At 39.6% G+C, this 16,229-nt stretch overlaps 1 protein-coding gene across 1 annotated transcript in view; it reads right to left on the bottom strand.

The window, feature by feature from the left end:
• The window catches only part of LOC141499678 (uncharacterized), a 62,193-nt gene extending 48,087 nt beyond the window's left edge, over nt 1–14,106 (bottom strand). The window contains exons 1-2 of the mRNA XM_074202326.1: nt 14,002–14,106; nt 3,546–3,597 (exon numbers count right to left, since the gene is read on the bottom strand). Coding sequence (XP_074058427.1) covers nt 3,546–3,584 — 39 coding nt within the window. The 5' untranslated portion in view covers nt 3,585–3,597; nt 14,002–14,106. The remainder of the gene's footprint in view (nt 1–3,545; nt 3,598–14,001) is intronic.
• Between the last annotated feature and the right edge of the window lie 2,123 nt (nt 14,107–16,229).

Here is a 16,229-nt window from a genome sequence, read left to right as displayed (position 1 = left end):
GATTTCATAAAACCTGACAGCTTCTATATTAAAAACACTGTAAACCTTAGAATATCGCACTGCAAAGAGCTAAGGAGTTGGAGTTGCATCCATGTCATACTATGACAAATGTCAAATGTCACAAATAAAAAAAGAATTTTTAGAAAAAGTTAAGACCTCTAGAAATCAATTAAGAGAGATCATGGGAAAATGAGGAAAAATTAAGACCAATCCTAAATAATCAAGAAAATGATGAAAATAAAGTCAGATAATTGGAAATAAAGAATCAAAAACTTAAGGAAGAAAATAATTCCTTGAAAAATAGAATTGGAAAAGGGGAAACTAATGACATTCTAAAAGATCAAAAACTAAAAAAAGTCAAAAATAAGAAAAATAATAATAGCAAGAGACTGTGAATCATTTCATCAGAAAAGCAACTGTTCCAGAAAACAGATAGAGGAGAAATAATATAAAAAGACTTAGACCACCTGATAGTAATGATGAAAGAAAAAGAATCTTGATACAATATTGCAAGAAATTAACAAGGGAAAATTGTTCTAAAGTTCTAGATTTGCCAAGCTCCCAGTCAAAGGAAAAAATTTGGGAGGCAACAAGAAAAAAACAATTTAAATATCTTGAAGCCACAATAAGTTTTAGATAAGATGCAACATCTATTACATTGAAGGACCCTATTTTGTTTTGTTTTGTTTTGTTTTTTTAAATAGGATATCTCTTCTATTCTAGTACAATGCAAGAGGAATAGTTACAAATACTTAGGAGCCACAGAGGTGAAAGAGAGAAGCATCAATTCAAATATATTCTCTTCTTATTTACCCCACCTACAAATGCCAGATTTTCAAACCAACTATTTCCTATCCCAAATATCATGAATACATTTGGAGTAACAGTCTCTTATGCAATCAGGATCTCTCCAAAAATCTACTAAATTAAACAAATACCCTGAGAAAGCTCACCAGCCTAACATTTTTTTAATAGATCAAAAGAGAAATAAGTGCCAAGCTATAGGACTGGTTACTGCTTTCTCCTCTAACCACTTACCCAGATGAAGGGTTAATACCCATTCTGATCCTGGGCAAGGCCATATGCTGGTTCCCCCACTCAAGGTCCCCCATCACCTTTGCATGAACTTGATTGTCTCTGCATATGCCCAGATACTCCCTTTAGGAACTATCCATTCCTGAAGTTTGAATCTTGGGAGGGTTGGCTACCCACCCAGAGGTTCAACGTTTAATTTCAGAACCTTGGCCACAAATAGTCATACATGTACTCTTCACATGGTCATGCATGTACTTTTCACAACAATGTTAAAGTCATTGAGGATATTAAATTTCCTTTTATTTATACACATGTGTGTGTGTGTGTATATATATATATATATATATATATGCATGTATATGTTGAAGATTATATGTTGCTGAATAAGTTACCCTTAAGTCATTACCTCAGTTCTTTTGCTCTATGTAATATAGTATTCCAAGAAATAGGTTCCTTTATCAATTAGGTTTTGGTGAATTTTCATAGGATCCTTGAAGGACAGCTGGGAGTGGAGGTGGGAAGGAATGATAGGTTTGGATGAAAAAGCTTCTGAGTTACTACTCTGGTGTTTGATTAAGGAGTTTTGGTTTTGATTTGCTACTAGAAAAATGACACATTCACACCAATAAAACTAAAAAAGAGTATATTTAATAAAGTGATTATAAAGCAGGTAGAAATAAATCAGTTTTACAGCAAAAGTAACCCATAAGTCCTAATATAATAAAAAGAAGAGCAAAGCCTATATGAAGATAGATATTAAAAGAAAACATCACCAATTGGCGGGGGGGGGGGGCACCAACATCTGAATCAACAGTGGCTGGGAAGTTCCGGAGTAAGCCTTCAGAGTCATGACTGGGAAATACCCCAGGCAAAGCATCCTTTCTATGGGTGAAACTCCCAGGGTTTGGCCAATGTTAGGGACTTTTAAGGAGTCCCAGACAAAGGTGGCACACTGCCAAGAGGCAATTAAACATAGACAATTTCAATTATATAAATTATATAAAATTAAAAAGCTTTTAGACAAAATAAAATCAAAAGGAGAGGAGAAAACTAGGGAAAGGGGGCAGCTAGGTGGCACAAGTGGATAGAGCAAAAACCTAAAAAAACAAAAACAAAAAAAAACTAAGGAAAGCATTTGTAACAGATATTTCTAGTAAAGTCCTTATTTCTCAACTACAGAGAGAAATGCAATAAGCAAAAACACAACTCATTCTTTGATAAAGCATCAAAGAATGTGAATAGACAGTTTTCAGACAAAAGAAATCAAAACTATCTCTAGTCATGTGAAAAATGCTCTAAATCCCTATTGATTAGAAAAATGCAAATTAAAACAACTTTGAGGTACCATCTCATATGTATTAGATACAACAGAAAGGGAAAATGACAAATGTTGGAAGTAAAGTGGGAAGACTGGGACACTGTTGAAGTTGTGGACTGATCCAACCATTTAAAAACCAATTTGGAATGTTCCCCAAAGGGCTATAGAGCTCTGCATATCTGCTGATCTACCAATAACATTGCCAGCTCTAGAGTCTAAAGACAGTATTTTTAAAAAAGGGAAAAAAGATCAAATTATACAAAAATATTTATAAGATCTCTTTTTCTTGTTCCTGAGAAAGCAAGAGGATGCCCATCAATAGGGGAATGGTCAAACAAGCTGTTGTGAGATTGGGATGGAATATTGTGACAAGCAGGATGGCATAGGGAGAAAAAGCCTGATTTGGAAATAGTTTGCACTGTTGCATGTGTATAAACTCTATTAAACTGCTTATAATCACATGGAATGAGGGGAGGTGTGTGTATGTGAGCTTATGTGTGTGTGTACACAATGCTAGGCATGAATTAAGAATCAATTCACAACTGAGGTGGTTCTTGAAAGTTGACTGCAATGAGGGAGAGCTTAAAAACAAACAAGGAGAGGGTGGCTAGGTGGCGCAGTAGATAGAACACTGGACCTGGAGTCAGGAGTACCTGAATTCAAATCAGGCCTCAGACACTTAATACTTATTACCTAGCTGTGCGGCCTTGGGCAAGCCACTTAACCCCACTGCCTGGCAAAAAAAAAAACAAAAAACAAAAAACAAAAAACTAAAAGAACAAAGGAACAGGGAGGATACCAGTTTGGGGTGGGAGGGGCTCAAGACCTCAAGGGTCCCATGAATAAGTTTAAAATACAGAAGTGAATAGGGAAGTGTGGTTACTAAGAAGTTCAACTTCAAACCTATTTTTTGGTAGGGTAATGATCCATAAGAAGGCATTGCCAGTTTCATGAACCCTCCTCTAGGTCTATAGAAATAGATTTGGTTACTCATGTTGGTCTGATGTTTCTCTTTCATTCTCGAAGAAGACCATGACATCAGGGAGATAATGCCATGACAAGGAGTGAATTGGATTTGAGGGGGGGGGGGGGGCGGTGGCAATGTGCTAAATCATCAGCCTCCCTTAATACTCCAGAGCTATTTGAGTCCAGTGGCTAGATATGAATCAGAATGGTAATAGAATGTACTCACCTGAAATTTGGGTCTGAGACTCCCAGGGTCCATTGCCATGAATCCAGGATTCCTGCAAAGGGAGCAAGGACCAATGTGATTCCATTTGGTCAAGTTCCTCCATCTTTTTTCTGGTCTTTATCTACATTGGGGTCCTGCTTCTTCCACTCTTTTTTTTTAATATTTATTCTCATTTTGTACAAATAATTTTTTACATTAATAAAATATTATTGTCTAAGAGTAAATAAAACACCCCCCATAAATACAGACTTGCTTGAGCAATAAACAGGAGAGAAAAAAATTAAAATAAAAAAAATAATAGTAATAATTATAGGTATGGCGAGGTGGCGCAATGGATGGAGCACCAGCCCTGAAGCCACGAGCACCCGAGCCCACATCCGGCCCCGTAGACCCAACAATCACCCAGCCGTGTGACATGCAAGCCACCCCAACCCCACTGCCCTGCAAAAACCAAAAAAAAAAAAAAGACCCAAAATAAAATAAAATAGTAATAATAGTAGGGGTGGCTGGGTGGCAGACAGAGCATTGGCCCTTAAGCCAGGAGCACCCAGGTCCAAATCCGGCCTCAGACAACCAACAATCACCCTGCTATGCGTCTCCAGGCAAGCCACCCAGCCCCATTTGCCCTGCACCGCCCCCAAATAATAATAAAAAATGTGCTTCAGTCTTTGTTCCAACACCAACAATTCTGTCGTGGGTGGATCACATTCTTTATGATAAGTCCATCACAAAAGTTACTTCCATATTTTTCCACCATTGCCATTGCTGATCGCAACTCCCTCCTTTCGTATTTCTCCATTACCATGTACTATATTTTCTCTCCCCTTTCACTCTGACTCTGCTGTAGGGTAGCTGAGTGGCGCAGCAGACAGATCCCTGGTCCTGGGGCCAAGAGGCCCTGAGCCTCCATACCACCCCTTAGGCCCAGCCTCCATCTGGCCCTATGGTCCCGGACAGGCTATCCAATCCCAGCCCCTTGCAAGTAAAAAAAGAAAATGTTTTATATCTGACCACTCTCCCTCCATGGTCCATCCTCTCCTCCATCATTCACATCCCCCTCTTCCCCCTGTCCCCCTTCTCTCATTCTTACTCTAGATGTCTATACCCCATTGGGTACATATGCTGTTTCCTCTCCTAGCCACCTCTGATGAGAGCAAAGATTCCCTCATTCCCCCTTGCCTCCCCCCCCTTCCATATCATTGTAATAGCTCATTGTAATAAAGAAAAATCTTATTATATGAAATATCTTAGCCTATTCCCCCCCCTTTCTTTCTCCCATTACTTTTCCCTTTTTTTCTATTGACTCCATTTTTACACCATATTTTATCTTCGAATTCAGCTTTCTCCTGTGCTTCAACTATAAAAGCTCCCTCTACCTGCTCTATTAACTGAGGTTAATATTATCAGTGTCATTTTTCTATGCAGGAATACATGCAGTGCATCATCATTAAGTCCCTCATATTTTCCCCTTCTCCTCCACTCTATGCTTCACCTGAGTCCTGTATCTGAAGATCAAACCTTCTGTTCAGCTCTGGCCATTCCAACAGGAACATCTGAAATTCCCCTGGTTCATTGAAAGTTCATCTTTTTCCCTGAAAGAGGACATTCAGCCTTGCTGGGTAGTTCATTCTTGGCTGCATTCAAAGCTCTTTTGCCTTCCGGTATGTTATATTCCAAGCCCTACAAGCTTCCAATGTAGTTGCTGCTAAGTCCTGTGTGATCCTGACTGCAGCTCCATGATATTTGAACTATGTCCTTCTGGCTGCTTGTAACATTTTCTCTTTGACTTGGGAGTTCTGGAACTTGGCTATAATATTCCTGGGGGTTGGTTTTTTGGATCTCTTTCTCGGGGGGCTTGGTGGATTCTCTCCATTTCTATTTTGCCCTCTGTTTCTAGAATATCAGGGCAATTTTCCTGTAGTAATTCTTTGAAAATGATGTCAAGGCTCTTTTCCTGATCATGACTTTCAGGTATTCCAATAATTTTTAAATTATCTTTCCTAAGTCTGTTTTCCATATCAGTTGTTTTTTCAATGAGATATTTCACATTTTCTTCTAATTTTTCATTTTTTTGGTTTTGAAGTATTGATTCCTGATTTCTAGTAAATTCATCAATTTCCCTGAATTCTATTCTGTCTGAAGGATTTGTTCTCCTCAGAGAGTTTTCTTATCTCTTTTTCCATCTGGCCAATTTTGCTTTTTAATGCATTCTTCTCCTCCATAACTTTTTGAACTGTTTTATCCATTTGACCTAAGCTGTTTTTTAGCATGCTATTTTCTTCAGCATTTTTTTGGATTTCCTTGACTAAGCTGCTAACTTCATTTTCATGTTTTTCCTGCATCTCTCTCATTTCTTTTCCCAGTTTTTCTTCTAACTCCATCATTTGATTTTCAAAGTCTTTTCTGAGCTCTGTCATAGCCTTAGCCCAATTTCTGTTTTTCTTGGAGTCTTTAGATGCAGGAGTTTCTGCTTCCTCATCTTCAGCCTGAGTATTTTGATCCTTCTTGGGCTCATTTGCAAAATATTTCTCAATAGTGTTCCTCTTTTTTCTCCACTTGCTCATTTTCTCAGCCTGAGACTAGTTTTGGAGTGCTTCCTGAGCTTTTGGGACACTCCCACAAGGGTCTCAGTGTGTGAGACTCTGTCCTCCCTCCTGGTCTGTGAATGACCATATGCGCCCCCCTCTGCCACGGGGCTGAGGTGGGGGGGCATGCTCTTCTATGGGGGGGCCTAGACTGCTATCAGGATCTGAATGTGGTCAGAGCCCCAGAGTCCTGTTGCAGGGGCAGAGGACAGAGCTCTGCAGTCTCTCTTCACTCCCCTCCCTAGGTTCAATGGGCTCATACCCTGGGGGATCCTGCTTACCGGCTCTGCCTGCTTCTGTTTCCTGGATCCGGGCTGCCAAAAGACCAAGTTGCTGGCTGTGTGCCCTGAGGGCTGGGCTCCATGGGCTCACTCTGGCAAAGGTCCCCTGCTGTTCCCCCACTTTGTGCCTGGTGCTCCCCGGGGTGCAGCTCAGGAGACTCCTCTGCTGCTGTGAGCTGCAGATCCCAACGCCCTGGGGCTGCCTCCGGGAGGCTGAAGTTCTTTGGCTCTAGCGGGCCACCCCTCTGGCATGCCGCCCCTCTGACCCCAGGGAGCAGAGCCTTTCTGCTCTTTTCCAGGTTACCTTGAGTGGAAGAACTGCCTCACTGGGTCCCTCTGTGGGTTCTGTCTCTCGAAAATTTAGTTAGAGTCCTTAGCTTATGAGTTTTATGAGAGAGCTCCTAAGACACGATCCTTTCTTATCAACATCTTGGCTCTGCCCCTCCAAAATAATGAAACTCTTCCACTCTTGATAGATCCCCAAATGTAACAACAGCCAAAGCTCTGCTATCAAATGTTACTCCTAACAAGAAAAGGTTCCTAGTTCTAAGCCTTTCTGATACCCAGGAGGCAGTCTAAAGATGCAGATAAAGAACACTCAAACGAGTTTGGGGTCAAGAGGCCAGTTATAGCCAAAATAACCCGAGCTCTGGTGACCCTTGAGCTGAAAGCTTCCACAAAACTCTGATCTGATAACACAACTGTGTCATTAGTCGCCTCACTGTACTATAATATAAGCCCTGTTTCCAAACTTCTTGACCTAGGTCATATCCTGATGGGTCAGTTCCTGCCCATAACAAAGTTACATCATTGTTTTCATCCTGTATGCTAATTTTATGGTTTTCTTCTATAAGAACTGTTTGATGTTTTCAATAAACAGCTCTGCCACTTATCCTGCTCGTATTCCCCATCCCGGTGCATACGTGTTTCTGTTCGCTCCTGAGCTGAATGGATCTCCTGCTGTACAGAGGATCGCAACATTTGGCTTCCTTACATGGGGTAGGTGAGGGACTTGAAGTCATCCAGAGACTGAGAGAGTCCTTCAGGAGAAGAAAACTCCCTGGTAAAGCTGTGAGGAATCCTAGGATTGAGCCAATCTGCAGCTGTGCCTTTTTTTTTTCCAAGCAGGAACATGGGTGTAAAAGGGAAGGAACTTTCCAAGTAACTAAAAAAGGCAGGACAGGATGTAAAAATCTTAAAGAAATTGTCTAAAGAGCTTAGAAATTATCTAAAAACAAACAGATAAGTTTTTACAGACTGTTTACGATATTCTCCATGGTTCCCAAGGAAAGGAGAATTGAGTTTAAAAGGTACTTTGAATCAAACAGATAAATGAATATTAATATGATTAAATGCTGTTGAATTTTTCTCTTCCCCACTTATTCTGGCAGAATGAAAAAGTGAAGAATGCCAGAATGTTCCCCCCCACACACTCTTCTCTTTTGACCTTGGAGTTACTAGCCAGAGAGAGAGAGAGAGAGAGAGAGAGAGAGAGAGAGAGAGAGAGAGAATTACTTCATGAAGATTTGGATAAACAAGTATCAAAAAAGAAAACTTATTTAGAGTTAAAAGAATCAGAAAAGACAGTGTATATTACCAAGTATGTTATATTATATAAAGAAATATTATTTTTAATTTGATAAAGTTTGGGGGGGAAATAAATATTCCAAAAAGATGAGAGAGTCAGGTTAATTCTAAATTATATAATTTGGGTACTAAGTAATAACAAAAATAAATTAATAAAAGAAATAAGGGAAACTAAATAGTTAAACTTTTACCAAGATGATATCGTCACGTTATAGCTTCAGGAGTTTAGCAATATAGATTCTGATAATGCTAGGTATTACAGAAAATTATGGGCCAAAGGAGGATTTAAGAAGGGAAGATTCCACTACCCCCCACCCAGCCCAGAAAAGACTTAACACTTGTCCCCTTAGAAAGAAGTTATTTGGTTTACTCTAAAATAAGAAGGGGGTCAGAGGATATTCCAATTAGGCTGAGAGATTTTTAAATGACTGTTTTGCCCTCTCAAAAATTATACTAGTTATAATCTGTAAGTATTAAAAAATGTATTGTGATATATTAAATGTTCTATGTATTTTCTCTACTGTGAGAACTAGGTGGGGTTTTCTCCAGAGAGAGTTTGGGGGCCTCTCTGATTCAATGTGCTCTGATACTGTTTATGTGTTTTCTATGTGTTTGTTTTAAAATCCAGGCAGAGGAAAGCTCTTAGCTCTTTCTGCATGGTCAGACTTGCTGTCATATCTTTATGTTCTGATTGGCCAATCCTCTTTCCTTTCTCTCTTTTCAAGTTTGGATCTTTTTCTTTTTCAAAAAAACTATGATTCAGACCCACAGATTTTCCTGGAAATCATGTTTTTTGGGGGGAAAGAAGGGGTTCTATTAATGTGTCTTATTTTCTATTGTTTGTTTTCTGATCTGATTGTCTAACAGAGTTGTACCTACTGATTTGGCAAATTATACTTCTAAGAGATCTAGTAGAAATTAAAATTGTCCTTAAAATTATTTTTTGGCTGGTCTTAAAAGAATTTATGGGAAAGAATGGAACAGTATATTAAAGGAATATATAAGTAGTTCAGTCTGAGTAATGGGTTCTGAAAAGTTTGGATAGAGAAAATAAGGTTGCAAGGAAATACAAAAAGGCATATAGAGACTGTTGGGGTTTTTTAAGCATTTGTTAAGTATGGAAGTTGGTTCAAGCATGTAGAAAGAAGGTCTGAGCAGGTTTGACATTGTATAAAGAGATTTTGGGAATTTTGAAAAGTAATCTACAAATCAATGTAGTAAGAGAATAAAATAAATGTAGATATGTGTTTAAATGAGATTGGGATAATCTGAAAATTGCATTAAATCAACACTTCTGCAATATCTGGAAGTGAATTGATTGGAAAAGTAATAATCCCCATAAAGTGAAAGTTTTGATTTGAAAGCAATTGCTAAGTAAATGTTAACTGTTTCTTCAAATTGGTTAAATCTATAATGTATAATCCAGTGAACAAAGTTATCTGAAAATATATGTAATTGAATTAAGGGATTTGTAAAAAAATAATAATTTTTTGGACATAATATTTTTTGACTCCCCCAGAGTCACAGGAGGAAAAAGAACTATTGGGGATGTTAGGGTCAGAACGGCCTTGACAGAGGTTGGGACTCTGTCAAACTTTTGTTTAGCACAGAGTTAGAGAAATTAGAATAGCACTGATACAGATAAGAAAAATTTGCAAACTTTTATATTTTGAAAAAAATGATTTAAGGTAATTTTGAACATGAGTTTTGGAATTTATAAGATTATTAAGAGAACTATAAATAAAATCTTGTAATCATAAAATTTAAAAAAATCTGGTCTAAAGAATTTTTATTTCTAAGTTTTAGGGAGTAAAGCAAATACACGTCAAATTGAAAATGTGATTATATGTAATTAATAAACTATAAGAACAGATTCAATTTTTTTGAAAATTTAAAATGGTCACATTATAAAATATGAATGAATTAAAGTATCATCCATCACATTTGTAAAGATTTGTTATAAGAAAATTAGAAAAATCCATGCCAACAGATTATATCTCTCAAGGTCTTTTTGGTCCAGAGTTTGTGAAAAGTTTTTCCATCTCATGTTTATGAAATTATATCTATTAAAAATTATATATATGCATCTTGTAACACTAGCTTTAGTAAAAAAAATTTTACAATGGGATTTTTGAAATTAATATAAATATATACATATACATTTAAAACTAAATTTATAATCTTATTTTCTTTTTGAAAACAGGAATGTATTTGGAATAAGAGGAAAATAAACTTATAATACATAAAGAAGAAAGAAATTTGCATAAAAGATATTCAGATCTAAGGTTAACTTTAAGAGAACTTGTTTTGTTTTTTCTTTAACAGAATGAAATGTCAGCCTGGGAATCTTATGTTTCACATAGTTTAAGAGTTAATAATATCTAAGCCTAGAATTAATAATTGTATTGCTCTGTGGAGATAATGAGGGACAATACCAGAAGTTATGACCCTCTGGGTTCCCTGAAATTTTTAAACAATTTAATGAACCTTATTCTAAACCTGTAGGTCCAAGCATATTGCAATAACAGAAAAGAAATTATATACTTTTACATCTATAAAGAAAATTTATATGCTATATTGTTGGTATAAAGAGAATGGCTACAACTCCTTAATATTTTTGCAGATAGTAAGTATGATTATTGTGTCATCAGATGCATAAGAACAGCCTTTATTAATCATGGCACTGATGTTGTATTATATCAACTCTTTAAAGAATTACTAGGGGGTGGCTAGGTGGCTCAGTAGATAGAGCACCAGCCCTGGAGTCAGGAGGACCTGAGTTATTAGAAATGGATATAATTCCTTTTTTATTGAACATATAAAATCCCACTCTGGATTACCTGAACTTATATATATGAAGGTAATCATAGGACCTATCAATTAACCCTTCCACTCCTTATAAGCTTAGTAGAAGAGGAAGCTAAACTGTTTCACAGAAAATTTCATCAGAATGTCTCTTTACGAAGGAAAGAATTGAAAATCACTAGAGAGAGCTAGGAATATAGGAAAATCCTGTCCACAAAGGGGTAGTTACCTACCCCTCCAAATTATTTTAAGAATCCTAGAGGCCAGACTCCTAATAAGTTATGGCAGATGGATGTGACTTATTATGCACCTTTTAGAAAAGTGAAATCTATTCATGTTACTGTAGATACATTTAGTTCATATACAATGGCAACAGCACAAAGTTCAGAGGCTACTCTAGGTGTGATTGATCATTCGTTTTATCAGTTTGCAACAATATCAAAATTTATAAAAAACAGATAATGGCCCTGGATATATTTCTATGGCATTTAAACACTTCTGTCTATATAATATAAAACATATTATAGGCATTCATTATAATCCATTGGATCAAGCCTATAGTTCATTAAAAATGTTCCCATATAAACAGAAAAGAGGGAATGTGAAGAAGCAGATACCAGACTATGCCTAAATAAAGCTTTGTATTCATTAATTATTTGACTTTGGATGATAAGAATAAAACCTTGGCTGAAAAACACTTTGGTTACAAAATTACCGTCAATAATATAACAAACATTCCCAAGAGTACTCATAGAGTATTGCTGAAGGATACAAAAGATGGACACTGGAAAAGACTTGATTAATTACTAAACTGGGGTCGAGGGTTTGCTTCTGTTTTGTCCAAAGATGGAGAAACTGTGTGGATGTCAGAAAGAAAGATAAGACCATGCAGACCAGATGAATCAAGTAATACAGAAAATGAACAACTTACATTTAAGAAATAGAAAAAGAAAGCATTAGAGAAGAAATGACAGACCATGCAAAAGGAAAGTCAATTTGGGAACTGCAAAAGGAACTGCATATTGAACTTATGTGCAAAACCCTCCTTGGGTAATAAATATACTATGGAGAGAAAAGTGTGACTGAAGTTCTTTTGATAAGGGAAGTTGAAAATTTATTTGATATATAATAAAGTTACTAATGGAAATATCAAAGAAAATACCTACCTCTGTGGCCTTGGGCAAGCCACTTAACCTTACCATTGCCTTGCAAAAAACTACAAAAAAAATCAAAGAAGACATGCTGAGAAGATAGGTATAATTTTTCTGACTTAATATCATACCCTATATAGAGAAATTTATGATCTTTACTAAGAAAAAAGAGGAAATAATATTAACTGTTACAATTGCATTATTTGAGCATGTGTATGTAAAGAAGTTTATTCTCCACCATAACTGGTACATGGTTACATGTTATTATAGAAATAGAAATAATAATTTCAGCTTTGTTGTAATTATTATATTGATCATTTGTCTCTCATTTAAAAAAAAAGCTATCTTTTGGTATTGAAGATTTGTATAAAATGGCTAAAGACATCCAAATAGCCTCCCAATGAGATTTTGATTCCTGAAAAGACAGCTGATAAGATAATTAAATGGTTTCAGGAGCACTGGACCCAAACTATTATACAATTATGTCTTATATTGATTCTCTTGATGTTTCTACTTTGCTGTTTATCAAGTTTTTTCAAAGTATTTTTTTCTATAATAATTACCTAGCTGTGTGGCCTTGGGCAAGCCACTTAACCCCATTTGCCTTGCAAAAAAAAAAAAAAGTATTTTTTTCTGTAACCAAAGTCACTATATATGCTATCAATAGAATTCAGGATCTTGTTACTCAGGTTGAGCATCAGGTTGGGCAATTGTGAGTTTGTTGTGTAAACAGAAAAGAGGAAAGTGTAGAGGCCCCCTCAAGCCTATTCCCTCCTGAGCTGAAAGGATCCCCTGCTGGACAGGGAATGGCAACATAGAGACAGCTGGAAACTCCCTCCTTTCTTTACCTCTGCGTAGGAAAAACTCATAATCTTAGTCCCAGACTGATTATTCTGGGGATCATACTCTGGAAGATTAATATTTCTCAACCTTTAACAATAAAACTTTTCCAACATTTCTCCAACTTTTGAAGCTGGATTTGACTCAAGACCTGCTTGGGCCAGGCCTAGGGCCTCTGCAGACTGAGCTGGGGAGGCAGAAGGCTTACAGGAGGGGTCAGAACAGGGACAGCTTTGCCTCCTCTACTTGGAGACTGGCCTCCAAGCATTTATAAAGGCTGTGGTCCTCCAGGAGTTACAAAGGCCCAGGCCCTGCCCTTAGAAAAGAAGTAGAAGAGAAGCAAAGACCACATCCCTCTCCCACTTCATGCTATTCTTCATACTCCTCTCCTCAGGCTTCTACAGAAGCAGAAGGAGCTTGGGGTGCCAGGAGGGAGAACCAGGCAGCACCTCAGTGACTCCTGGGGCACAGCCCTCCCTCCAGCTGGTCCACTGCCTCCCCACATCTCCAGGCCCCAGGTAACTCAGGCAGGAGCTAAACTACTGAATCTAGGGAAAATGAAGGATGCAGAGACTCTGGAAGGAAACTACAAGGAAAAGACCAGGGGAAACTCAGACTGGGAAACAAAGTTCAGTCTGGGATTCAAGCCCGAGGGGACTGAAAGACGTAGGGGCAGGAAATCTTTTTACGTAGAGGCAAAGAATGGGAAATTGAGGGAATGCCCCTCCAATGGGGAATGGGGGGACAAGTTAAGGAGTATGAACAGTCTGGAGTCCTGCTGTTCGACAGGACAATCTGAGTGGCTGCACTTTAGAGAGGCATGAAAAGAAGTATTTGAGCTGAGGCTGCGCAAAGGGAAGGGAACCAAGACGTCACATTAACAACATTGGGAGTTGATCCACTGGGGGGGGCAGGAGGGGGGTCTGGGGGAGAAGACATTCCGACAGGAGAGACCCTGGGCCCGGGGAAACCGAGTCACTGGGCCCCGAGACCGAAGCTCTGCTGGGAAGCTGGGGGCACTGGGGGACCCCCCGGGGCTCTGCGGGGGGCAGGGGGCGGGGAGACGGGCCGCGGGGGGGCGCCATTCCGGACTCCGGGCCTCCTGGGGGCTGAGGCCGAGGTCAGGGAGGAGGGGGGCCCAGGGTCAGTCTAGGGCAGCGCAGAGGACTCTGGGAAATGGGGAGGGGGTGGAGGCGCCGCTACCTACCCGGGACCTGCCCGCCGCGCCCGGGCTCCAGGAGGCGGAGAGATCTCAGCTACGGGGAGGCCGAGCAGGCGCAGTACAGACTTCCTGTTACCCAGCAGCCCCGCGGGGGGGTGTCTCCAGTCCCAAAAGCTCCGCCCCCTGCCACCTCCCCTCCTCCCGGGATCCTCCAATCACGTCCAGGGTCGGGACTCCTGGGCCCAATCGGCCCCGCCTCCCGAAGCCCCGCCCTCTATCATGTGCTAGGTCTTCTCTCCCATTCTTCCTTCTTCTGCTCTAAACCACGCCCCTAACGCTGAAACCCCGCCCCCTCCAAGCTGCTCCTCTCAGACAGCCCCTCCCCTCCGGTTCCCCCCTCCCAGAGCGGGGCCCAGGTGCATCTTGGGAGCCCTGGCAGTGTGCATCCGGGCCCTCCCGTGGGCACAGTCCTGTGGGCCCTCCCCCAGGAGACACGATGCCCTTCCCGTGGGGCTGGGAGGGGAGGGATGAGGACGAGGGCCAGGAGAGGCCATTGGGGCGGAGAAGGCAGAGATGCCTGAATGGAAGCGAGCACACCCGGCCGTGGGCCTGCAGGCTCTCAGCTGGACCGCGGTCTGTGGTCTTTTGCTTTGGGTCTTTCTCCTTCTGGGTTGTTGACCTTCTGGATGGCCATGTGACTGGACTTAGAAAGTCAGCCTCTAATCTGGATGTGGTCAAATGAGGAATTGGGCTGCAAGAGAGCAGGGTTACATGGATCACCTGGTACATCCTTATTTGGTCATTTTTCCCTTAATATGGACAAAATGAATATCTTACTCTTTGTGGAAATAGCAAAGGATCTTGTGAATGCTCCATTTCCATGTAGGACTTGGGGAACTCAGCAAGGGATTGCTTTGGTACCTTCCCTTAAGCAAGGGCATCCCATCTTCTCAGCCCTAGGGAAGAAGGCTGCATCAGCCCTCTCCAGCTTAGGTCTAGTCCTCAAAAACAAGGGGAGCAGATTTTGAAGCTTTAAAAATCAAAGAAGGGCAATTAATAAAAAGGAAATATTAAAACATTAGGAATTATGATTTCTAAGATGACTTTTTTAAATTACTTTTTAGGGGTTTTTTTTTTGCAAGGCAAATGGGGTTTAAGGTGGCTTGCCCAAGGCCACACAGCTAGGTCATTATTAAGTGTCTGAGGCCGGATTTGAACTCAGGGACTCCCGACTCCAGGGCCGATGCTCTATCCACTGCGCCACCTAGCCAATTCCTATGATTTCTAATTGAATGAAATATTAGACACTTTTCAAGTCTGACAGAATGAACACCTGCAATTTCCTGAATTCAGCAAAGGAGTTGTCCCATTTCCCAAAGTTTCTATAATCAATTAAAGGATAATGGAAATAATCACTGATCGGACAGTTGTTGTTTAATCATTTTTCAGATATGTCTGAGTCTTCATACACTTTGGATGTTTTCTTGACAAGGGTACAATTTTGCCAGTTCCTTCTGCAGGTCATTTTATAGATGAGAAATTGAGGCCAAAAAAGTTAAGGGCCTTGCCAGTCTCACCCTTGCAGTAAGCAGCTGAGGCTGAATTTGAACTTAACTCTTTTTCTGACTCTGGAATCAATATTTTACCTACTAAGTCACCTGTCCCCAATTTATCAGTGCAGGACCAGGGTTCAGATAAGACAAATTGGTTCCTTGGGATGTATAATTGTTAAAAACATCCCTGTTGGGGGCAGCTGGGTGGCGCAGTGGATAGAACATCGGCCCTGGAGTCGGGAGTCCCTGAGTTCAAATCCGGCCTCAGACACTTAATAATGACCTAGCTGTGTGGCCTTGGGCAAGCCACTTAACCCCATTGCCTTGCAAAAAAACAAACCTATCATGGTCTGTTATATTTCGTATAACTCAAGAACTTGAAGCTCAAATCAAATAAATCAAATAATTTTGATCAAATAAAAGCATATTTTTTATATTCACTTACACATTTTGCCACAGATCAATTTATAAAATATATATTATCCCTTCAGTAGTCTCTCTAAATCTAGACATTGTACTATAAATTTTAAGAACTTCAGAAATATCTACCATTTAGAAAGAGAATGTCCAAAATGCCTTAATAGATCTGTGTGATGTAATACTTTTTAATCTGTTTACTGGGTGACAAGGGAAAATAAAAAACATTAAACATCTCCTAACTCAAATATTTAATTTGGAAAATGCAAAAGATTATTTTTTTTCAATTTAATTAGCTCTATG

This window comes from Macrotis lagotis, chromosome X (assembly GCF_037893015.1).
Source record: "Macrotis lagotis isolate mMagLag1 chromosome X, bilby.v1.9.chrom.fasta, whole genome shotgun sequence".
In the NCBI taxonomy this organism is placed as follows: domain Eukaryota; kingdom Metazoa; phylum Chordata; class Mammalia; order Peramelemorphia; family Peramelidae; genus Macrotis; species Macrotis lagotis.
The sequence above is the reverse complement of the archived record's forward strand: the minus strand, read 5'-3'. Positions and strand labels throughout refer to the sequence as shown.